Here is a 26,388-nt window from a genome sequence, read left to right as displayed (position 1 = left end):
AGTCACTCATATGACTCATGGATCATTATTTCTGTACTGTTTCTGGTCAATCCATTTCTTTACATTTATGTTGGCTACAGTTGATAGCAGCTGTTATGCAATGCATGGTATGTACTCAGGAGATTCTTGTTGAATGAGTGGATATATGAGTGAGTGAATGAATGAATAAATGAATGAATGGATGGATGGGTGGATGGATGGATGGATGGATGGATGGATGGATAGATAGGACCAGATTCGATTTTATAACACAGATGGATACTTCCACCTGTAAATAACCTTGTATTCTGGATGTAGAGATAAGCTATATGTTTACCTATCATGTTGAATTGAATATCTGGAATATGGTTGAATGTTGACCAAATATTGATTATTTTTAAATGTATCCATGTTCCACCAAAGTAAGAGAAATTAAGGGAAATGTTTAGTTCTGTACCTTTAGAGCCATTCTCTGGCTCTTACTAAAAATACTTTAGCTTAAGCAGAGTCACCAGTTAAGAAGTGCTTAAGCCTAATCTTAGTGGAAAAAACGTTGTTTCCTTTTTAGCTGATATATTTATGTCTATGGTATCCACAGTGATTTCATTGTCTTGGTAAAATCTTCAACTTCAAATCTCAACTACATAGTTACTCCCTTTGTTGGACTTAACCTTGTTTATAGTGGTAATTTGTTTCCTTAGCTCTTCTGTAACTCAGACCGGCTGTGGCATGTACTGTTGGCATAGTAGATGTAAATCAGAGTCCCTGAATTTTCTTTAACCTTTTGTCCACAGTTCAGAATGATTTCTGTACTATTGTAAATGCAGTAGATTGATCCTAGCATGTGGCTATGAAACTTTTGTAAATATGTTTCTTAAGCTTTCCTATAATCATATATAAATATGAAGTAACAGTTTTAGAAAACATGAGCTGATATGTATTTTTAATTTCATAGGAAAAGCCAGTTGGGGACATTTTATCTACCCTTGGTCATCTTTCACTTGGTAAACAAATTCTTTAAATATGAGGGAAACAAATATGTTTATAGATCTATGCAATGTCAAAGCATCAATAAAGAATAATTACCCACTCTAGTAGGAAATTAAATAACACTTATTTTAATTGCCCTATCAATTTAAATCCATTTTCCATTTATTGTTAACAACTAATTTAACAAAAAAATCATTTCCTTTCAGGTATCATTCCAGAGGTGTTACTTTATAATTTACCATGCCATTATTTTTCCATTAACTAATCACTTATGCTATCTTAAGAGCAGCACATAGCCCTACTCAATATTTATTCAATACAAGGATAGTGAAATGGAGTATTTTTAAAGTGTTTTTCATTGTATAAAGTGCCAAAAATTTTTATGATTGTCTTATCATAAAAGAAGTGTGTGGTTTTTTAAAACTAGGCAACTAGGGGTGTGTGTGTGAGGGGGCGTTTAATTTCTTAAGCAAGTTACAGAAATGTTCTGTCTTTAGTTACAGATGTCTTTGACTTATATCTATCTTTCTGAGTAATTTGCATGTTAATTATTATCATTTCAAAATACAATGAAAATATATGCTATAAGTATTGTACCGAATGTGTATTCAATTATATTCTGAGAAAGATTTTTTTTGTTCTTATACTTTTAAAGAGTCTATCAGTCATTCTTTTAAAATGGCCTCATAATGATTTTTAATAACTATTCTTGTTATCATTCCATAGTTTAATATAAATAAAAGTTTATGACAATATGTATAGACCCTGAGGATGTTATGCTAAGTGAAATAAGTCAGACCGAGAAAGGCAAATACTGTATAATTTCACTTATATGTGGAAATCTAAAAAACAAAACAAAAGAACAAGCATAAAATGGAAACAGAGTGATAAATACAGAGAACAAGTAAGTCGTTGCCAGAGGAGAGACGGGTGGAGAGGAGAGAAGATATAGGTGAGGAAGATTAAGAAATACAAACTTCCAGTTACAAAATAAATGAGTCAGTGGTTGTGAAATGTGCAATGTGGAGAATATAGTCAATAACCATGTAATATGTTTGTACGGTGACATATTGTAACTAGACTTATCATGGTGATTATTTCGAAATGTGTAGAAATATCTAATCACTGTGTTGTGTAATAGGAACTAACATAGTATTATAGGGCAATTATACTTCAAAAACAAGCTCAGTCACAGAAAAAGAGATCAAAACTGTGATTACCAAGAGGTGGGGGAAGAGGAGAGGGGGAGTTAGATGAAGGCAGTCAAAAGGTACAGACTTCCACTTAGAAGGTAAATAATACGAGGGATATAATATACAACATGAGAAATGTAATTAACACTGCTGTATGTTATACATGAAAGTTAAGAGAGTAAATCCTAAGAGTTCTCATCACAAGGAAAAATTTTTTCTATTTCTTTAATTTTGTATCTATATGACATGATGGATGTTCACTAAACTTACTGTGATAATCATTTCATGATGTATATAAGTCAAATCATCATGCTGTACACCTTAAACTTATACAGTACTGCGTGTCAATTATATCTCAATAAAACTGAAAGAAAAAAATTATAAGCCATAGCATAGTAAAATTCTTCTCTCAAGATGGAAAATTTCCAAAAGACAAAATTTTTTTTTTAAAAAAGGAAATTTTCCATGTTTATAATGATTTCATATTTCATGGCTTGTTACAAACATAATACAAGTATATAATCTATTTGTTTATTCTTTAGACTGTGTGCAGGGATGATTCGTTTGTGTTCATTCTTTATTAACTATAAGTTAATAACAGGAAGTGCCAGGAAGTGTGAAAATATGACAAGGTACCCAGAGAAGGAAACATGAAGGGCAAGCATTGAGCTTCTTTTCCTTATCTTCTCTCTGAAATTATTACACCGATATCCAATGTATCTTCCTCATGGCTCTTATCTCAGAATTTGTGGAATGTTCGAATTGCTGTTCTTTTCATTCTAAAATGTCAGAAATATCTAGGTCTCTACCCAAATGACTGGCAGGACTTCTGTTCTCTATGCTAGAGTAACAACAGCAGCAACGAAGTTAAGCCCATAGACTAAACGTGGGCAGGATTGCACTTGTGTTTTGCCTCATTAGCATTAATCAACAAGCTTTCAAATGTTTAAAGGACACAGTTGATTGAAGTAGAATTTATTGTTATTTATACTGTTGTAATAAATTGAGGATTAATTTTTTTTCGACTGTTGAAATGTGACTAATAGCACTTTCTTAAACAAATACAATGCTTTTCTTTTTGTTTCTTTTCCATAGGTTTAGGCTTCAGTATTGCAGGAGGTGTGGGGAACCAACACATTCCTGGAGACAACAGCATTTATGTAACTAAAATTATAGATGGAGGAGCTGCACAGAAAGATGGAAGGTTGCAAGTAGGAGACAGACTACTAATGGTGAGTGTGACTGAAGCAGAACTATGTGTATATTTATAAAGCTCTTGTTTCCCAGTGTATGACTGTCTTAGTCATTTCAGGCTGCCATAACAAAATACCATAGGTTAGGTGACTTAAACAACAGAAATTTTATTTTCTCACAATTCTGGAAGCAGGGAAATTTAAGAGCAAAGTTCTGACCCATTCAGTTTCTAGTGAGGTCTCTCTTCTTGGCTTGCAGACAACTGTCTTGCTGCTGCATCCTCACATGGCCTTTCCTCTGGGCTTGTGCTGAGGGAAAGCTCTCTCTCTCTTTCTCTTTTTATAAAGCCATTAGTCCTATCAGATTAGGACTTAAGTCATGTAATTAATAACCTTAATTGCCTCCTAAAGACCCTATCTCCAAATACAGCCATATTTGGAGTTAGAACTTCAACATAAGAATTTGGGGGGAGGAAGCAGTGACCTTGGGTGGAAATAGAAAAGGGAGAGCAGATTTTGTGGTAAAAGATATCAGAAGTACAGGTATAATTGGAGATGATTTGTTGATATTTTAAAAACAGAAATCTAAATTTTCACCAGTTTTCATAGGCACAGAGATTATGTGTTGCTCTTCCGGTATCTTCCATCTCCTATCAGCCAGAGAGACTGCTAAATCCAGACTGGTAGAGAGATGGGCTTTGCATAGCAAAGTGGAAAACACTATCTGGTTTATTGATCTGTACATTTCTATGCCTGTGTTCTTTGGTTCAACCAGTGTAGACACAGTTCCTGACTTCCAAGAGTTCTGTCACGTGTGCAAATGGATCCCTTCCCCCTCTCCTTTCAGACAGGGTTTCTACTGTTTTATTTGCCAGTTGCTCACATGCTTCAGGAGTCTTGGGCAACGACTGACACCAACATGCGGCCACCCTTTCTGAGCCATGGAGTTATACGATAAATGAAAGCAAAATGGAGGCAATTATAAGCAGTAAAAAATTGGTGATTGCACCTAAAAACTGTTTCATCTCCATTTACTGTTTTATATTAAATCTACAGGATAATAATCAAATACTGAAAATTAATAGAAGATAGTTGTCAAGTAAGAGAAGTATATCTAGTCGTATCGAGTCATATGTCTCCCTTTGTAAAACAGGATCTTGAATCTCTGTCACAAGGAGCCATTATCTCCAATACTTTCATGAGAAGTGTTTGGGAAGGATCAACCTATACAGTTTCAACAGAATAGTAATTTCTAGGACATGTGCAAGTTTTGGGAGTTGAACCTCAACGTTCATTGTACCCATGTCCCTGGACTCTAGACAGGTTGTTTGTAGTCGCACTGGCCTAATTTCATAGTTGTCAGTGATTTTTGTATTGAATTATCTGGATAAGAGCTTTATAATAATCTTGATAACTAACATTTATTTGGCATTTACTGTGCTCCATGTATTTTTTTAAATGTTTTTCTGTAATGTAGTATGTATTTCTCACAACAGCCTCTTTTATATAAGCAAAGGGAAACTGAGGTATAGAGAGAGGTTTACTAACTTGGCCATGGTCATATAGTTAACAATGGACAGAATTGGATTTCAAATGCTTGTAACCACCAAATATGGTCTTTGCATTTGTTTCCTAAAATCTGTCAGTCAGTTCTTTCCTTCCTTCCTTTAGTTATCATTCAGTCATCATTTAGTCATCATTCAGTTATCATTCATTAATTCCTTTATTTAACAAGTAATATATTGAGCACCTACCATGTCCCAGGCAATAGGCACTTCTCAGGAAGGAACTCTGTCAGCAGAAAAAGTATGGTCAAACTGAATGGGCAAAAAATGTGGCATTAATGACTTCAGTCAAAGTTGCAACTAAGAGTTTTTGGCTTCTTTACTACTTGAAGTCACTACAATTTTATTTTTATTTTTTAAACCATTTTATTGAGGTATGACTGACCTGTAAAAAGCTGCACATATTTAATATATACAACTCCATGACTTTGGGGATAAGTACATACCCATGAAACCATCACCACCATCAAGGCTATAAAGTTATCCATCACTTCCCAAAGTTTCCTCTCACTATCATTATTATCATTATTATTTTGTGTGTGTATGGGGTAAGAACACTTAACATAAGATCTACCTTCTTAGCAAATTTTAAGTATACATTACAGTGTTGTTAGCTGTAGGCACTAGGCTGTATAGTAGAACTACCATTTTCATTCTCAGGACATTCTGAATTTTGTTTGCTTGTTTTTGCCTTTGACGTGAATGTTGGTTCTTTTTTTTTAAAAAAACTTAAAGCTCTTTTGTGTGTTTTTTTAATTTTATTTATTTATTTTTGGCTGCATTGGGTGTTCATTGCTGTGCACAGGCTTTCTCTTGTTGTGGCGAGTGGGGGGCTACTCTTCATTGCACTGAACTGGCTTCTCTTTTTGTGGAGCACAGGCTCTAGGTGTGCGGGCTTCAGTAGTTGTGGCACATGGGCTCAGTAGTTGTGGCTTGAGAGCTCTAGAGAGCTGGCTCAGTAGTTGTGGCGCACGGGCTTAGTTGCTCCGTGGCATGTGGGATCTTCCCAGACCAGGGCTCGAACCCATGTCCCCTGCATTGGCAGGCAGACACTTGATCACTGCGCCACCAGGGAAGTCCTAAAAGTTGGTTCTTATGATGTTGTGTCTTCTGAAACAGAAAAGTGTTATTGGGATATGAGACAACTTCTCTCTAACAACTTCTCTCAAGAAGACAAACTTTATAGTTTGTGGACTTAGGGATAAAATAAACTGTGATATCCATTTTCTACGTAGTGCTAAATTGAAAAATGAAGAGGACAGTTTCATTCTAAAGTAGTGCGTCATAGCGACTGATTTGACCTTTGGCTCATTGTTCTGTAAGAGTTTGGATGTAGACAGCTCTTCTGGACTGCTTCTGTTATTTCTTCAACTGCTGCTATTATCATATCATGCTAGATGTCATGTGCTGATTTCTTGAAGTTCTGTTTAAATTTTTAGCGTTATATTCAAATTCTTAAAAAAAACCTCAAAGTCTAAATAATTCTGTCAAAGGATTTTCCAGGCACCGTGCTACTTTTCCATTATCATTTTCTTGATATTCATTGTAGACAAAATGATTTCAAAAATAGCTGTGACATAATCCTTAACATAATCCTTAATCCTCCTTTGAGTTTTAAAGCATAGTTTAAAAAAAAATGAAGCTTCAACAACCATAGGTCTCTCTCCTCTTACGTAAGGAAAACATAATTAGTACTTTCAAGGCAACTGCCAAGCTGAATCTGGAAATGAAAGAAAATGGTTCATTTTATAAAATTCTGAAAGAAAAATGAGCCTGAGGGAAAGCATAAATTAAAGATCCCAGAAGCCACCCCAAAAGGTCAATTATCTTGCTTCAACCAAAAATATTTATTAATGCTCTCCTCCTGTCATTCCTTTCCACCTCCTCTTCCCTTTACTACCCTACATTCATGTCTTCTTCATCTTTCTCCTCTTCTACTCTCCTCCCCCAAAGGAAGTATGAATAATTTAGATTCTGTGATTTACCAGCTGTACCACACTCTATTTTTCTATAAATAGGTTTTTTCTAAAACAATTTGTACCACTCCCTTCGCTCACTTCTTAGGAAAAATTCCTCCATATGTTATTCATTCATAGTTCTGTAAGTAAGTTGATCGAGAATAAAATTCCATTAATTTCTTTAGACTTTTGTGTATAGATCACCATAATTCAGGAAGTCTCCCAGCATCTACCCTGCAGTGAGAGCACAATCTTTTTTTTTTTTTTTTTTGGGCGGGGGGGGAGTTGGGGTGGGGATCTTTAGTAATAAACCTTTCAGTTTCTCAACTGAAATAACTTTAATGTTGGACACCATCTGAATCATACCATATATACTGGGTACTTTTTTTTCCCTAAATACTTCTTATATATCAGAATTGAAAAGTATCTATCTTAGATATTATCTTATTCCAACTCTCATTTAGTACATCAGAATCCCACAGAAAAGCAACCAAGTGAAATAGCCCTTCACCTCTGCTAGAACTCTCTAAGGATGGAGAACGGAATGCCTCGTCGAAGCTATCCATTAGATACTAACCATCAGTAAAAATGTTTTCCTTAAAATTATATCAAAATATACTTCCCTGTACAGCTCTCCCTTTAGTAAAGCTCTCTCCGTTGGAAACACAATGATGAGTATGAATTCCTCTTCCACATTTGTTTAAAAAGCTATGTCTTGCCAGTTCTCCAGTTCTCAGTCTTTTAATATGTTTCACATTTTTCCTCTCACTCTTGCACCCAATTTTATCATACATCCATTTATCCTCTGAAAATAGATTACCCTTTTAACAAAACTTCTTTTGATTTTTTAACATGTTATTCCCCAACTTAAAAGAAAAAAAAAAACAGGCTATATTATTGCATCTGACCTTTACATTTATTCTACTGTAAGAAAAGATTATCCTGCCTAAAACCTTTGCGATAACCCCCTTAGTGTTTCAAATAAGATGACTTTAATGTCAGACCTCTCTGATGTTTCATGGGTCACCCAGATGCATGGTATATGTTCTCTTTATCAAAATAACAATTTTTTAAATTTCCCCTGCTACTGGCACTTCTTATCATTCACTAGAATTTTGTTTGTTTTGTTTTGTTTTTTATTTTTTCAAATGACAGTGACATCTGATTTTAATGGATTGTACCAGTAGCTTAGTGTTGCAATCTCAGACTGAATAGATTCTCTCTTGGCCTTGAACTTCATGGAACAGATGGTCAGAGGTTAACAGTGTTGATAATTTTCTAATTCTTTCATATATTTTTACACACTCATTTTTATTAAGCCCTACCATGGTGATACATAGAGCCACATATATTACAGAAATGTGATCTTCTTCATCTTTTTTCTACACGATACCAGAAACTTTGAATCTAGGGTCATCTAATTGTCTTCTCTAAAGGGACAACATGAACTGTTAATTGGCAAAGGCCCTGTCGCATTGTGATTTAAAGTTTATAATCTTAGTCTCTTTTTTCCATAACCTTTGCTTGACGTTTGAAGAAAAAATTGTCAGTGAGAGACCTTTTACATCTTTTAAAGAAAATAAGTCTGTATGTTTTCTTTGCTTAAAGGGAAGCTGAAGACAAGAGGAAAGGTAAATGAGGCATTGAAATAATATGGAAAGACAGTGGACTCAGAGATAGGATATCTGGATTCAAGTCCCAGGCAGCCAGCATTAACTCTACTTAACTGACCTTGGGCAAGTCATGTTCATCTTTGGTCTTTTGCTATGTCCTCAATACCATGACAGCATTGCCTTAGATCAGTGTTTCCCAAGTGTGTTTTAAAATATTAGTCTCATGTCTGTGTCACGTGAAAAGACTCTACAGTCAAATTGAAATTCTACAACCTGTATCTCACCTCTTTTGTAGATTCTCAACAAACTTTAGCATATATAAGGGTCTATGAAGTCCTCCAGTCAAGGAACTAATTTAACTTTGGTACCCTAACTTTCAAATATATTTTACTGTGGAACTTTTTTTCTTAAGTAATGTTTATGAAATACCTAGAACTAGTGTTCGCTGGAGTCACTCTGGGATATGCTATGTGTGAGCATCTCCTATTTTTCTTCCAAAATGTGCATCCTATGGTAAGGACATTAGATAGATTTGGGGAAGATGAGTAGAAACAAGATAATTTTCTGAATGAGTATTAGTTGTGAGGACCCACTATCACCTTGTTTCATCCAAATATCAATAAGAAAATCACCTTGAAGACCACGCAAATATGTAGGAGTTATCTGAATAATGAAGAGGATTTTAAAACACTTTCATTGTTTAGGCCAACCTTAAATAAGAACCAAAAGCTATAACTGTCCCTGCACATGGCTCTTTCCTACCACCAACACACTACTTCCTCCTTAAGAAGATCTTTCACCCACAGCACCTCCTCACTCCAACACTTGAGAGATGGATAGGGCAGTCATTACTGCTATTCTTATTTTCCGGAAGAGAAAGTTAGAACTCAAAGATGCAAACACTTTTCCAATATTACATAACTAATAAATTGTGAGATTGGATTCAGACCTAGACATCAATTTTCTAAAGCCACATTCCTTTCAGCTGTTTACTCAACCCCCCTGGTTCTCGATCTTGCTTACACATTTGAATCTCATGGTAAGTTTTTGAACGCTATGGATGCCCAGGCCTCAATCAACCCTGAATAATCAATTCAGAATCTCTGGAGTAGGAGCCATGCCTCGTTTTCATTTTTTTTTTTTTAAGTTTTCCAAACAATTCTAATGTGCAGCCAGGTTAAGAACCATAATTCTACCTTGACCTAATCACATCCTACCCCACTCTGCTGCCGCTCCACTGCTTCTCCTGAGGGTGACTTCTGAGGTAATGCTCATTCCATCAAGCTGGTATAGCATCACTTAGCAATTTCCAGTCATGGGCTAAAAGGCATTAGAAATAGTTCACCCTTCAGACTCTGTCTCCAGTAGTTAGATTACCTTCTGAAACACCAGGGGGAAAAAATTTTGGATAATTATTTCTTGAACTCCCTTTTAATTTGTCTCAAATACAATAAAATTACAATATAATGCAAATGCAATGGTATATTTTATTTAAGGGTTTAAGGGCTTTATTTATAAAGGGATTTTATATAAAGGGTTAAAGCCTTCCATTATATTGTTTATTTCTTTTGCTTGTATTCAGTTTAATACCCCTGTTTATAGAACTTACTCTATAGTCATCATATATCGGTACCTAGTATAAAGCGGTGGTTTTAAAATTCTTTAACAGCAGACCCCATCAGTGAAACACAAAAAGTTGTCTTTTTTTTTTTTAACATCTTTATTGGGGTATAATTGCTTTACAATGGTGTGTTAGTTTCTGCTTTATAACAAAGTGAATCAGTTATACATATACGTATGTTCCCATATGTCTTCCCTCTTGCATCTCCCTCCCTCCCACCCTCCCTATCCCACCCCTCCAGGCTGTCACAAAGCACCGAGCCAATATCCCTGTGCCATGCGGCTGCTTCCCACTAGCTATCTACCTTACTACGTTTGTTAGTGTGTATATGTCCATGACTGTCTTTAATATATGTATATTTCTCTACTTTAGATTGCATTCATATATTATTATGGTAATATATACATTTTATTTTAAACCATACACAAGAAATAGAAAGATGAAGATCGATGTGATAAATATTAATAGAAGTTCAAATATTTCTTCCTGTACCCAGCTGATTGCCCTGGGGTTCCTATCATACGGTCCATTTGGTCCACTGCTATATTCGACCACTGCTATAGAGGAAGCTGGAGTCAATCAAGACGTCAGTGGCACTTGCTCGCTCTCGCTCTCTCTCTCTCTCTCTCTCTCTCTGCAATGAAAGGTGAAGAAATGCATTAATGGGACTTCCCTGATGGCGCAGTGGTTGGGAGTCCGCCTGCCGATGCAGGGGACATGGGTTCGTGCCCTGGTCTGGGAGGATCCCGCGTGCCGCGGAGCGGCTGGGCCTGTGGGCCATGGCCACTGGGCCTGCGCGTCCGGAGCTTGTGCTCCGCGACGGGTGGGGCCGCAGCGATGATAGGCCCGCGTACCGCAAAAAAAAAAAAAAGAATCCATCTGCCAATGCAGGGGACATGGGTTCCATCCCCGGTCCTTGAAGGTCCCACATGCCGCAGAGCAACTAAACCCGTGCACCACAACTACTGAGCCTGCCCTCTAGAGCCCATGAGCCACAACTGCTGAGCTCGTGTGCCACAACTACTGAAGCCCGCTCACCTAGAGCCCATGCTCTGCAACCAAAAGAAGCCACCGCAATGAGAAGCCCATGTACCGCAATGAAGAGTAGCCCCTGCTCGCCGCAACTAGAGAAAGCCCACACGTAGCAATGAAGACCCAACGCAGCCAAAGATAAATTAATAAATTAATTAATTTTAAAAAATAAATGCTACATAAATAGTTTTTAAAAAAAAGAAATGCATTAATGATTAATGGAGGAGGAAGAAATTTGCCCTGTTGGAGCTCTGATTATGTCCCTTATAAGCTGATGTGAGCCGGTGTTCACATTTTGTACCAGCCTTTCATTCTTCTATCCCATGCCTGACACAGAGTGAGTGTCCAGTAAATGTGTATTGTTGGTTGAATGACCTTCATTCCTTATCCTTTCCTCTCTGACTCAACACAACTGTAAAATAGAAGCTCAACACAAATGTCTCATGCTTCGTATAACATAGGGAATTTTGGTTGCTTTTCCTTTGATATGCCACATTGTTTCTTTTTGTTTGTTTCTTTTTTTGCGGTACGCGGGCCTCTCACTCTTGCGGCCTCTCCCGTTCCAGAGCACAGGCTCCGGACACGCAGGCCCAGCGGCCATGGCTCATGGGCCCAGCCGCTCTGTGGCACGTGGGATCCTCCCGGACCGGGGCACGAACCCGTGTCCCCTGCACCGGCAGGCGGACTCCCAACCACTGCACCACCAGGGAAGTTCCCACATTGTTTTTTTAACTTATTTAGTGGATTGTTTCAACATTTGTTAAGTGCCTACTGTTTACCCTGTGTCAGCTGGGGGAATACAAAGATGAAAACATCTAATCATTGCCCTTGAGAAGGTCAGCGTTTGAGATGGAAAGAGGCACTGCAGGAGTAAGTGTTGTACGAGATCAGTTTCACAGGAAGAACCCTGAACAGGAAGAAACTACTTCCAGCATTAGGATCAGCAAAAGCACTATGTCTGATTTTGATGTTTGATCGTTATTCGTACGCTGCTGTATGTTATACAGTGTCTTTTCAGGTTCATGGTATCATTTCTTTCTCATAAACACAAGTAAATCAACAAATAAATCAATATTATCCCCATTTTACATATAAGAAAATTAAAACTCAGTAAATATGTTAACTGGCCAAAATTCATAAAACTAGAAATTGATAGCAGATCTGAGTCTACTTTCAAAATTACTCTCATTGTAAAAATTACTCTCAGGTGGCCTTCATTTCTAAAAAACACCTAGGTTTAAAATATGGCTATTGGGCTTCCCTGGTGGCGCAGTGGTTGAGAGTCCGCCTGCCGATGCAGGGGACGCAGGTTCATGCCCCAGTCTGGGAAGATCCCACATGCCGCGGAGCAGCTGGGCCTGTGAGCCATGGCCGCTGAGCCTGCGCGTCCGGAGCCTGGGCTCCGCAACGGGAGAGGCCACAACAGTGAGAGGCCCGCATACCACAAAAAAATATATATATATATAAAATATGGCTATTATTTCTCATAAATTTAAGTAAAGTCACTGGGCATGAGAAATCAACTTCCTTCTTTCCTATTCCAATTTTCCATTACTCATGAGGTCTTGCTATGTGTGTCTCATAAAGAGGTCACCACACTTAGTTTCTGTTCTCCCCTACTTAAGGTTTTTGTTCCTATTCATTTGAAAAATAGAGTTAATTTTGTTCTAACCATAACTAATTTTGTTCTAACCATAATTAACCATAGTTAATTTTGTTCTAACCATCTCATTGCTGAAAAGATGAAAAATAAGAAAATATTTATTATTCAGAGATAACCATTATTAACGTTTCTCATGTATTCATAGTTATTTGTAAAACAAATTTTATTATAGCAGCTCATTGCAATGGACTGCAGAGACTTCAGTCTTTGGTTTATGCATATTTCTTTTCATACCATTGACGTTACTACATTAGATTGGCCCCCTTTTTCAGTTATTTTACAATATGGTGATCATCTACTTTGTCTTCTCTTTTAAAGTTAACTTTGGAGTTCGTGATTTTTTTTCCAGTGTTTCTAGAGTCTCACATTTCCTTGTACTATGTCTTAGTACAATTTTTATGTCCCTGATACCTCCCAGTTTGTCTCACTACATTGCTATTCCTGAATGAATATGGAAAGGTCAGTATGTTGCCATCTGTACATTGCTCATTTCTCCTTATCACACCCTCTCATGCCCGCACACCTCCCACCTTTGTACCATCACATATGTATTTGCTAACACTTATTTGAATTCCCACAACACTTGCCATGTTCCCTTCTTGCAAGTCTCCTGGCACCTCTTTCTTCAACTGGTTCGCCCTCTTCTGTCGGCATCATGCTCCAATTCAGTGCTCCCTCTTCCATTCGAGACAATGAGTCATCTCACCTCCAACCTCTCTCTCTTGGCCTCAGTCCTCTGTCCTATTGAAATACATGGCCAGGCTGCACACATGTCCCCCGCTCTGTGTAGCACACCCCACAGAAACACTTCATTCAAATGCACATGATTTTTTTTTCTGAAACCAGGCCAGTTGCTCAGTGTTCACCATTATAGGCAGATACTTGATGCAAAAGAAAAAAGGAAAAGGAAAAGACAATGGAAAACAATGACAAGAGCAACCAGCCAATCAGTATAATGTCCCTTCTCTCTGTGTACAATCAGCTCCAGCTGTAGGCCCTTTATCTTGAGAGTTCAGAGGATAATGCACACATATAATTACCCCAAATAAACCCACTTTCGTGAAAAACATTTTGAAGACTTCAGCACAAAAGAGCACTTTTGGGTCCAGATCCTATACTATTCTGAATTTTTAAAAAGACCACACAGAAGCCTCATCAACAGTTCTCTAATTAAACTCATCAGTTCACAGATGTTTACAGGAAAATGCTCAGCGAAAATTTTCACCAAGAATTCCTGTTTCCTGAGAAGAGAGATGGATGATGACAATAGTAATAGTAAAAAGAGCTCACGTTAATAAGTAATGAGCCTGCCACTTTACATAGGTCAATACATTTAAATCAATAACCCTTTTGAGGCAGTGATTATTCTCATACCTATTTTACAGAAGCCAAAACTGAGGCTAAGTAGGTTAAATAAGTTTCCCAAAGTCACACAGCTAGGTAGTGCCAGGAACAGGATGAGTCCTGGTTTGCATGACTCAAAAGCATGTGCTCTTAATCACTACATATTTCTGCCACCACCTCTTCCATGATGAAAATCAGTGTAAAGTTTCCAACATTTCATAGTCACCAAACAAAAACTGACTGAACTACCACTATTTTAAATTACCAATATTTTCCCCAATATCCTCTCTTTCCTCACTCCTCACCTCCAACTTTTCCTCAACTTCTGTTTTCTGCTCTAAAGATTTTCCTGGTGGTCTGAGAGTCTGTTAAGGCAGTCATTCTCAGAAAACACACTTAAAGATAACATCTTCGGGCTTCCCTGGTGGCGCAGTGGTTGAGAGTCCGCCTGCCGATGCAGGGGACACGGGTTCGTGCCCCGGTCTGGGAAGATCCCACATGCCGCGGAGCGGCTGGGCCCGTGAGCCATGGCCGCTGAGCCTGCGCGTCCGGAGCCTGTGCTCCGCAACGGGAGAGGCCACAACAGTGAGAGGCCCGCGCACCGCAAAAAAAAAAAAAAAAAAGTTAACATCTTCTAGACTGTTTCAAGGCCCAACTTAAAAATGGAAAAAGTGCAGTTGAATATACACTGGCCACATCTCTTTTTCACTGATAATCTAATGAGCTGTGTGTTTTCTGTACCCTGGAGAGAGAGACAATGAGCCCTGTCAGAAACAGAGCTTTTGTGCCACGTGTAGTCTAATCCAGTTGTTTTCTAGCCTTTAGGGTCTTTATATGTTGGCTTCTGATCCTCACTGTTTATGCCAACAAATACCTCCTCTCTTCTCTTTTTTCAATATAGATGTTTCTGGGGTGCATGGTCACAATATTCAGAGCCACCTTAGGCAACCATTGTTTAAGAGAAAACACCCACTTCCATACACATTTTAAACCATTGTATATGAGCATTATTTGTAAATATTCATTATCTAGGTACAAGTGGTACCGCCCTTAAAAAAGTGATTAATCGGGCTTCCCTGGTGGCGCAGTGGTTGAGAGTCCGCCTGCCGATGCAGGGGACGCGGGTTGGTGCCCCGGTCCGGGAAGATCCCACATGCCGCGGAGCAGCTGGGCCCGTGAGCCATGGCCGCTGGGCCTGCGAGTCCGGAGCCTGTGCTCCGCAACGGGAGGGGCCGCAACAGTGAGGGGCCCGCGTACCGCAAAAAAAAAAAAAAGTGATTAATCAAATATACAAGAAGGTTTTGAAGAAACATATCTATATCAAACTACTTTCCATTTTACTTATTTATTTTTTGACTTTGGCAGTGTATTTGGCTGATGCAATATATTGTCACCACTGGATTAAGCGAGAAGGGTAATGATTACTCAGGCTTTTATAACACTTAGGAATTCACATTACTTCTATATGTAAACTTGGAAAGAGACTCTTCTCCTAAAGGGAGAAAGAATAGGTGCTGTAAGCCCTAGGTTTCAATGAACCAACACTCAAGGGCCGTCTCATTTTCATCTTTTCAGGAGGACGGTGATCCAACTGATGGCTTTGCCACTTGGGGTCTGTGTGACCTATTTGTTGCAAGTTAACTGCTTCAAATGTCAGTTTTTCTCACCGGTAAAATGGGCCTAATTATTCATGTCTACCTCATGGAGCTATAACCAGGACCAATTATATGACTTATGTCAAAATATATACATAGTACTTCCAAGATATATGACATATAAGTGTTAAATAAATGTTAACTCTTATTATTATTACTGTCATTTTTGTTATTTCTCTGTCTATAACTAAAGGCTGCCATCATCAACTGTGTTCCCCATGCCTGTAGTCCCTCTACATTCCCACTCTATATGGGTCTATTTTTCTATCCATTCATTCTGTAAACAGCTATGTTCTATTAGAATGTGAGTCTCATGGGAGCAGGCACTGTGTCCATCTGGAGGAAGCAGTATAGATGAGTGGTTAAGAGCATGGTCCCTGGAGCCAAACTGCTTGGCTTTGAATTCTGCCTCTACTACAAATTTGATCAATGACTTTGGGCAAGTTTCTTAACCTCTCGGAGGCATGCTTTTCTCATCTGTAAAATGAAACTGATTATAATAGCCAGCACATAGGTTATTGTGGGGCTTTATCGTGTTAATATACGTAAAATAATTTAGAGTAGTGCCTGACATGTAATAAGGCTGTATGTGTCTGCTATGATTATGATTATCATTCTTATTTTTTATCACTATATGTAGAACAGTGGCTGACACATAATAGGTATGCAATAAATATTTGATCAATGAATAAACAAGTGCTAGACATTGGAAATACAAAAGATTTACAAGAATGTCACTTGTCTAGAAGAGAACGGTAGGAACCAGTAGAGAGGCTTACAGCTTACTGGAGAGCTCATGGTCAGCAGTCAGGTTCAGTTCCCTCCTGATCCAGGGTCCCTAACCTGGGCTACACCACCAAAGGATTAACTGACACATGGAATTTATATAGCAACCTGAAGCAAGAATAAAAAGCAATGCTATGAGGCATTAAATGACTAAAGTGCTGATTAGATAGTACAGAGAATATGTAGGAATCCAATCTATTTTATTTATTTACATTTATATTACATTTATTTGAATTCCACATCATTTCAGCAGGAACCAACTAAAGAATTGCTTCATAAAAAAATAGGAGCCAAATAAGGATAACCTAGGTGTGCAAAATATTTCCTAAATATTTGAAAACCATTTAAGAGAAGTGTTGCAAAGACCCACTGTAAGCCACTGCCATGAAGTAGTAATTGCTCAGGTATCACAGGCTTTTCTGTCCAATAACAAAAGAGGAGTTGCTGTTAAAGCCGATAGCATTAAGGTACTCTTGAACTTGTTCACCTGAAAAGTTCTGTGTTCCAACATTAGCACTCTTTCCTTAGAAAATAGACTCATGTTAAATGACATTTTGATGCGAACAGTTTTTAAAGTGAGAAAAGCCAAGTTTGGTGAAGCTGTGGGAAATGGGGGCTCTCGTATAATTGTGGTCTAAAAGTAAACTGTTTCATGTTTCCAAAGGGCACTTTGGACATAGGTATCAGAGCCCTTATAATATTCATATACTTTGTGCAGTGTTCGTTTGTATGAGTTATCCTGAAGAAGTCATCAAAGTGGTGTACAAATGTAGAAGAAAGTTTATTGCAACATCATTTATAATAGAATAAAATTAGAACCAACATAAACATGCTTTAGTAAGAGATTAGTTAAATCATTATGTTATAGCCATGCAGCACAGTGCTTTGTAGGAAACAAAACTCATATTGTTGAAGTACATTCATGTTAGAGGCAAATGTTCATTCGAAGTTAAAAAGCAGGTTCTAAAACAGTGTGTGTAATATGGTCACAGTCGTTTAAAGAAATATATCCATATAGGGAGATTAGGGATAATATTTATTTTCTTCTGTTGTTTTTGTTTGTTTTCTTCAATGGATGTGTATTACTTCTGTAATCACAATCACTATAGCATAAGAAGGACATTTGACCCCTTTGTTCCTTTTTCCACAAAGAGTATTCCGATTTCTATTATAAAATATCGTTTCCTCTTAGAAAAAGGCAGAAGCAACCTTGTTTTTTAGCATCAACAACTGTACCTTATCTGCTTTGGCTAATGCCTTTAATCTGTCTGTTCTGTCAAAGTGTGATATAGATACTGGACTGTAATGATTGCAATTTAATCTTTACATAAGTCATAATTTTGTGTATCTTCTTGCCTGAATAGTTCTCTTCACCTGCATAGATTTGGCTCTAATAATGAATGTTTTCCCCTTTCAGGTAAACAATTACAGTTTAGAAGAAGTAACACATGAAGAGGCGGTAGCAATATTGAAGAACACATCAGATGTAGTTTATCTAAAAGTTGGCAAAGCCACCACCATTTATATGACTGATCCTTACGGCCCACCTGATATTACTCACTGTAAGTACCACGCTCAGTGTCATCTTTGAACAGCATGCCAGGTTTGCAAAACCGGAATTCTACAAAGCTTGGCAAAGTCCTCCACTTGCACCTTCACTCTTTGTAGCCTGCGGAAATACTTCACGGGGGTCCTGCACTTGACTCCCCAGCTGCCTTGGAGGCCTTACCTGATGAGTTGTCAGATTCACCCTTATGGAAAGGCTCGATGATATATGTTATGGACAGTGTGATTACAATAGCATAGGGGCAACACATTCTTTAAATTTATTTTATTGAGGTATAGTTGATCTACAATGTTGTGTTAATTGCTGCTGTACAGCAAAGTGATTCAGTTATACATTTATATATATACACATTATTTTCATATTCTTTTTTACATGGTTTATCACAAGATATTGAATATAGTTCTCTGTACTATACAGTAGGACCTCATTGCTTGTGCATTCTATATATAATAGTTTGCATCTGCTAATCCCAAACTCCCAACCCATCCCTCCCCCAACCCCTCCCCCCTTGGCAATCACACGTCTGTTTGCTATGTCTGTGAGTCTGTTTCTGTTTCATAGATAGGTTCATTTGTGTCATATTTCAGATTCACATATAAGTGATATCATATGGTATTTGTCTTTCTCTTTCTGACTTACTTCACTTAGTATGATGATCTCTAGGTCCATCCATGTTGCTGCAAATGGCATTATTTCATTCTTTTACATGGCTGAGTAGTATTCCAAGGGGCAATGCATTTTTAAAGTCTGTTTCTCAAGCCCTTGAAGGATGATAGCTCTCATGTCCTAATAGTCTCTCTTCCTAGTTCAAATCTATATAGCCGCAGAGTGGAAAAGAGAGACAGGCAAAATAAACCAGAGATAGCACTGTGCTTCTTCCTGGGGGAAAGGATCTTGCCGTCAATTGGTGAAATCATAATCCTTAATAACTATCATTATAGTTACCTTTACCAGAATTTGATATATTGGCAGGGAAGCCAGAGAAAATTGTTGATCACTATGGCAGTGGAGATGCGGTGGAAGTGCGTGCTTCTAGGGCAACAAATAACAATAAGATGCTCTACTGCGTCCTCACAAAGTCCACTGCTGCATAAGCCCCGTGTTTTCCCCTCTTCTTAATAGGTCAACAAGAAGATTCTGTCCTTGGGGACTAGATTTAGAAGCAATTCATTTCTTTGATGTGAGTTTAAGGGATAGTTTTGTCAGCATGAGTAAATGTGCTCATTCTGAAATTTTGAGAAACCAATTGTGAGGCTGGGAACTCAGAATGTCTTCAGGACCTGTCATTAATTAGTACTATGGTCTTAAGCAAGTTGTTTGACCTCTCTTAGATTTGGACGTTTCTCTTGAAATTTAAATGTTGAATGATTTTGTTATCTGCCCATTACATTAACTATTGCTTTTCTTAATGGTGATTCTAAAATGACTTGCCCCAAAATATGTCTTTTTGTCAAGCAAGCAGTAAGATGAGATCAGCCTTACCTCAGGATATGAAAGAGTGTTAACTTTCAGAGTTTTTCAAACTGGATAAATTTAGAAAAATCTGTCTTGAGCCTCTGTGAGCCTCTTCTTGAAGGGCATATAAGATCAACGTCAAAGAGAAAAAGGAGAAAACAAAACTTGCTATTCAATTCAAGAAATGTGTATTGAGTAATTTCAATACATGCAAGACACCTTGTAAGGTAATATGTGTGATACAAAGGAGATAAAATCATGGCCTTCATTGAAAGGAAGGCTAATGCAGATATATAAATAGTAGCAATATTTGGCAAACTGAGAGGGATGTACATGCTATGAGACAGGTAAAAATATATGTCCTTTGGGCACTCAAAGGAAAGGAATATCACCTGTCTTCGGAAGATCAGAAAAATCTTTATGCAGAGGGTGGCGTTTGAATTTTATCTTGAAAAATTGGATGAGATTTCAGTATCAGAGATGAGATAGGAGAGAGAAGTTGCAGGTAGCTGGTAGAGTGGAGCAAAGGTACAGATATTGGGGAGAACAGGCCTTATTTAAGGACCATAGGAGATTCATAAGGGGGGATATTGAAATGAGTCAATCTTGTAAGCATGGTGAAAGGGAGAATTTATATTCAATACAGTAGTGGCAATGGAGAGTGTGTAAGCAAGAGAACAGCATGATCAGACCTGGATTTCTCAATGTATAAAATGGATTTTGGGAGAGAACAGCAGCAGGAGACCCAGTTAGGAGGCTTTTCAGTCACCCAAAAGGGGGATGAATTAGGGTGCAGGAACAGAAGAGAAAGGCCAGAGTTAGCCTGTCTGGCATGGGAGTAGAGCATATTTAGGGATTAAAGTCTTATACAAGAACTTGCTCCTAAGAGCCTTCTGCTTTTGATGGTTTGATATTAATTACATGAAAAGAATGCAAGCTCTGCAATTAAAAAGCTAACATTTTTATTTCAATAGAAAATTAATCATTGTTCTGAAAATATGAGTGCTGGGTCTCTCCTCCAGTTTTTCTCTTCACCTAATTATACGAACTGGGCTTACAGATATAACTGTTATTACATCTTTCCAATCCTAAAGGTCACCATGTGCTTGTACATATTAAATGCAAACAAACAGCAACTCCCTCCTCTTGAAGGATCAGAAAATTCTTAGCGGGTAGCAAAGCCTTTCTATTTTTAACAGAACTGTAGCATGACACATTGAATCAGCCACATAACAGATTTCTTTTCTTTTCTTTCACCCCTTAGCTTATTCTCCACCAATGGGAAACCATCTTCTCTCTGGCAACAATGGCACTTTAGAATACAAAACCTCCCTGCCGCCCATCTCTCCAGGAAGGTACTCACCAATTCCAAAGCACATGCTTGTTGAAGACGATTATACCAGGTCAGATATGCTTTTGGTTAATTGGGTTTGCGATCATTACAAGGAAGAAATTGCATTTGCCTAACATGGCAGCTGTTGCTTCTCAGCCCCATTCAAACTTATGATAGTCTCACCTCAAGTGAAAATCTGCCAAGACTTATAAACATGTGTCATTGTCATCTGTTGGAAGCAAAAACCACAAATTCTTTGTGGAGAGGTAGTAATAGACACACAACCATCACTTTGCAATCTGTTAGGACTTTCGATATCTAACAACATTTGAGCTTTACAGCTATACTGTAAGATAGGTATCATTACTCAAAGACAGAAGATGGTGCTGAGGTTCAGAAAGAAGGAAGTAGCATAGCAGTATGTACGAGTCCCCTTGTAACCACATATCTGGTTCGTAGAAGAGTCAGAACTGAAAAACTCTGGGGTTTTTTTTTACTCTAAATTCCATGTTCTTGCCACCAACAGCTACACACAATTCACTGGAACTGAGGCTTCAGTCAGTCCTCCCTTGAGGGCAGTAACTACAGGTGGAAAGGAAAGGAGTGAAATTAACTCCAAATGGTTTGAATTTAATATATCTCAGTCTCAAAGGGGAACAGCGCAGGATTTTAGGACACAGCACAGAACCACATGGCTAACCCCACAAAATAAAACTACATTTAGGGCTTCCCTGGTTGCGCAGTGGTTAAGAATCCGCCTGTCAATGCCGGGGACATGGGTTCGAGCCCTGGTCAGGGAAGATCCCGCATACCGCGAGCAACTAATCCTGTGCGCCACAACTACAGAGCCTGTGCTCTAGAGCCCGTGCTCCGCAACAAGAGAAGCCACCACAATGAATAGCCCACACACCCCAACGAAGAGTAGCCCCCACTCGCCGCAACTAGAGAAAGCCCGCACGCAGCAACAATGACCCAACGCAGCCAAAAATAAATAAATTAAATAAATAAATTTACTTTTTTTAAAAAACTAAATTTAGCTGGCATGCCTCTGAAAAAGTCAGGTCTGACAGTTCAGAGAAGACCAACTTAGTTTGCATCATGGTCACTGGTCAGGATTAAGTAACTTTTGGATGATGAACAAATGAATGAATGAAGGGGTGGATGAATAATAGGAAAGGTACATTTTTTCTTTTTTATCTTTAAATGTTTTTGTTCCAAAGTAATGCATGCTCACTGCATTTGGTGAGGTAATGCAAAGATTTTCAAGAAACAAAAATCTCTCTCAAGCCCGGCAAGGTTCCCAGTGTGGCATTCTGGCTTGAACCGTGCATACCTTTTCTGTGTTCATACAGACGTGTACAAAGCATACTCAGATGTAACTGGGGCTTGACATTGTTTTTACAAAATAAGTTTGTATTTTACACATTGCTTTGCAACTTGCTTTTCTCATTGAGAAAAACTTTTACCCAAAATGAGATTGCATACGGATATGTACACTTTTTTTCTGAAACTGTGTGGAAAAGCGATACAGATGGATCCTTTAGTTTTATATCCTGCCTGTCTACTGAAGTCATTTGTCAGCCTTTAAAAAAATTGAGGAGACTTCCTGCTGCTTAACTTTCCTTGCTGGTGCCCGTGTGTGCTTTGGTCTTTTCATTCCTTTCCTATTTCTTTTTAAATGATTAAGCATTTTCCATTTATTTTGCAATTTCAGGTTTGCTGAAGTGGCTTGTTACATCTTTAGCCAAGGAATGGAATGTTTAGATGCTGCAAATGTGCATCTGTGGTTTAAATTAAATATAAACCTCTTCCTACACTGATATGTCTAATCTCTCTGCTCTTAATTAAAATGAAGGCTGCAGCAAAGATAATCCTCATGTTTCTCTAAAGATTGTATAAATATAGCCACCTTTATTCACCAGAGCAATAATCTATTTGCTCTCATCCTATCGCCACTATTTGATAGGATTTTAATTTGAAGATGTCATTTTATCATACTAGGCCCCATAGTGAATTAAAATTTATTAAACCCCATTCATAATCCAGGCCCTTTGCTAGCTGTTTTACTTACACTATCCTTTTAATCCTCCCCAAAACACAGAAAGAAGGGCTGTCATCCCCATTTTAGAGATGCAGAAATTGAAGCTCAAGGAGGTTAGGGAATTTGCTTGTGGGCACACAGCTTTTAAGTAGGAAAACTGGGTGCCCTGCCAGCTTTAAAATTCTGGCTAGGAAGAAACATGTTAATTTTCTCCTTATTTTTAAAATGAAAACCAAGTCATGTAAAACTGTTCTCATCGTAAAAAAAAAATATGTGGCTAGAAAGGGACCCAAGAGTTTTGATGAGCTCTGAAGACAATTAGATGCAGTCTGAGACATACTTCTACCACTGGCTGACTGTGTGAGCTTGGGCAAATCTTTTTCTTTTTTTTTTTTTTTTTTTGCGGTACGCGGGCCTCTCCCTGTTGTGGCCTCTCCCGCTGCGGAGCACAGTCTCCGGACGCGCAGGCTCAGCGGCCATGGCTCACGGGCCCAGCCTCTCAGCGGCATGTGGGATCTTCCCGGACCGGGTCACAAACTCGTGTCCCCTGCATCGGCAGGCGGACTCTCAATCACTGCGCCACCAGGGAAGCCCTTGGGCAAATCTTTTAACCACTGCAAGCCTCAGTTTCTTCATCTCTACAAAGGGGAGAGTAATCAAATCTTTCTCAATAGGTTGTTGTAATGATTAAATGAGATAATACCTGCAAAGAACTTATAACAGTGCCTGATACATAATGAATATTAAATGAATGTTATCTGTTTGCTGTAGGTATACTCATTATAATTCTCAATCTACCTATTTGCATGGAATATTTCAGATGGTGTCTGGGGAAGAGATTTCATTTCTTCCTACAGTGATATGCCTCAGTGTCTTACTTCTTGCCTGCTTCCTTCCTTGCTCTCTGACAGGACAATCTCATAACTTTGCATAAAATCTTCTGAATGTCTGGTGCCTGGGAAACTTGTGAAATAAATTATATCAGCTTACACACACAAACACACAGACACCTCCCTCACGTCCTCACCACCGCTGTATCCTCTCACAGGTGCTCTGTGCTATAAGTCATTACCACAGGTCTCAGAGATAAATATTTTCTGAGGCATATTCATCGCATTATTCATGAATATTCACTGAATACATCCTACTAGACAGTGGGTACTGCAGTAGAGATGCAAAATGGAGTAAGAAACAACATCTCTAAGAACTATCAAATTGGGACAAAAATATACGTGGAACCAGTGGACCCCCCAGTACCTATTCCTTGATGATGCAGACCCCCTCCATGAAGTTTCCCATAAAGCCTATATGTATATTTTTAGTCCTGAGATTTTATACTTTGGTGTCAAAATGGCCTTTCTTTTATGGTAGTCAATGGCAGTTACTTATTATATCCTAACCTAGAAGATGAAAAGTTGGCAACTTTATATCAGTCCTCATTTTTTAAATGTAAAAATACTGTAAAATCCCAAAGTGTGGGAACTACTAACAGAAACAAACAAAATTAGATCAGTCCAGTGAAGTGCTCTCGTGTTGCCCTAGCAGAGTTCCCCAGCACCAGAGAGGCACTTAGTAAATATTTATAAATAATCTTTTTGAGTTTTCCGTGAATGCCACAGGAAAAGCCTATGGCATCAAATAAAGTTTTAAAGAGGAGATAACTCTTGTGTTTGAGCTTGAAAAAATGTGTAGGCATTCATCAGGGAGTCAAGAGATCAAGAAGGGGACTCGTGGTAGGGGATAGCACATGCGTACTCAAGGAAGAATGTGAAATAGAATAAAATGAACACAACTGTTATAGTTTGAATACAAGGCTCATAAAGAAAAATGGTACCTACCTTTAAGTTGTCTATTTCTATCCTTTCTCTCATCTGCAACCTCGTCATAAGATTGGAAATACACAGAGTAGTAAAAACAAAAAGATCACTACTATGCGCTATTACGCTAAGTGCTTTCATATACATTATTGCTCCGATGTTATTTATATAATATTCTTAGTGTTGATTTTTACAGGTAACAAAAATGGGTTTAAGTAATTTTCTCATATCATACAGCAAGCAAATAGAAGAATCAAAATTTGAATTCGGGTCTGTCTTCAAAGTCCTCACCCCCATCCCTCCAACCCACCATCTCATACAGTCTCTTTCTATGTAGAGATGTTGGGTAAAGGGGATTGGGCTTGTATCAGGAGGCTGGTACTACCGCTTACCACCCAGATAACACTGAACAAGTCATTCAATCTCCTGAGTCTTGATTTTCTCATCTGTAAATTTGGGTCCTCAAATTTCCTCATGGAATTGTGAGGTTTTAATGTGATAATATGTGTGAACGTTGTCATCTTTAGACAGCTATATAAAATTATTATTATCCTAAGGTGCTATAGTAGCTTACCTTTGGGGCCTACTTTACATTTTCCTAAAATAATAAATCAAGGGAATGAATCTTTAATGATGGGACTGGGGCTGACAGGGAAACATTTCTGTGAAATGGGTACCTTCCAACAACCTATAAAATTATATCAAATTGGCAGTCTTTTGTTCCAAATGTTCATAATATTTTCCTATCTTCCTGATTTATATTCATTTTTGTTGGGAAATACAGTAAGAATTTTAAAAAGAGTCTTGATTAGAAGAATGCTACAACGGCTTACCTGGAATTGTTTTAAATCTCTTTTACTATTTAAGGAAATGTGTACCGAGTAAGCTGGGAAATTTTGTTTTTCCTCAATTTAGCGAAAGGAAGCCTAAACAAAAAAGGCTTGGATGAAATTCTCTTAGTAGAAACTCTACTGAGGCCCTTATAAATCAAAATTATTATTATGTAAATACTCTGGTCGTCAATTTTGGGGAAGCAAAGCTGTTACAATGATGCTGAGATGGTTTTTTGGCTCATAGAATTATAGACTATCAAATTTGGAAGGGCCATAAATGACTGTAGAGTCTAATCTTCCTCCATTTGATGGGTAAGAAACACGAGGCCTAACATGATTTGTTGGCTATCCCTAGGTCTCACAACTTGTGAGTAGTAAAATCAGATTTAGAACCCGTGTCTTCAAACACCCAGTCCAGTGCTCTTTCTATTTCTCTAAGCTGATGTTCATTGTTTTATGATGGAGTAAGAAGCTATAATCAGTCAGTGATCACCTGTGAGCAGTGCCCACTTTGTACATTAGCTGCAACTGTGGATCCCCTCTCTACTGAGCCAAGTCTTCCCTGGTCACCTAGAAGAGATGCAAACCACACACCCTCACTATCTGGTTAAGAATTCTCAGGATACACAAACAAATCATTGATACTAAAATGAAACCAAAAACAATTGAGGATGCAAAGTACAATTTCTCTTTCAAGATGTGGGGACTTAATTTCCCAAATTATGAATGCGATAAATGCTGTTATGAAAG

General features: G+C 38.1%; 1 protein-coding gene across 1 annotated transcript in view; it reads left to right on the top strand.

Moving 5' to 3' along the window:
* Positions 1-3,208: 3,208 nt before the first annotated feature.
* DLG2 (discs large MAGUK scaffold protein 2) overlaps positions 3,209-26,388 on the top strand; it is a 534,199-nt gene continuing 511,019 nt past the window's right edge. The window contains exons 1-3 of the mRNA XM_027083549.1: positions 3,209-3,394; positions 18,010-18,154; positions 20,879-21,017. Of these exons, the coding sequence (XP_026939350.1) occupies positions 3,392-3,394; positions 18,010-18,154; positions 20,879-21,017 (287 nt within the window). The 5' untranslated portion in view covers positions 3,209-3,391. The remainder of the gene's footprint in view (positions 3,395-18,009; positions 18,155-20,878; positions 21,018-26,388) is intronic.

Source organism: Aethalodelphis obliquidens, unplaced genomic scaffold (assembly GCF_003676395.1).
Source record: "Aethalodelphis obliquidens isolate GAN/ISIS:26980383/991018 unplaced genomic scaffold, ASM367639v1 scaffold50, whole genome shotgun sequence".
Taxonomy (NCBI): Eukaryota; Metazoa; Chordata; class Mammalia; order Artiodactyla; family Delphinidae; genus Aethalodelphis; species Aethalodelphis obliquidens.
The sequence above is the reverse complement of the archived record's forward strand: the minus strand, read 5'-3'. Positions and strand labels throughout refer to the sequence as shown.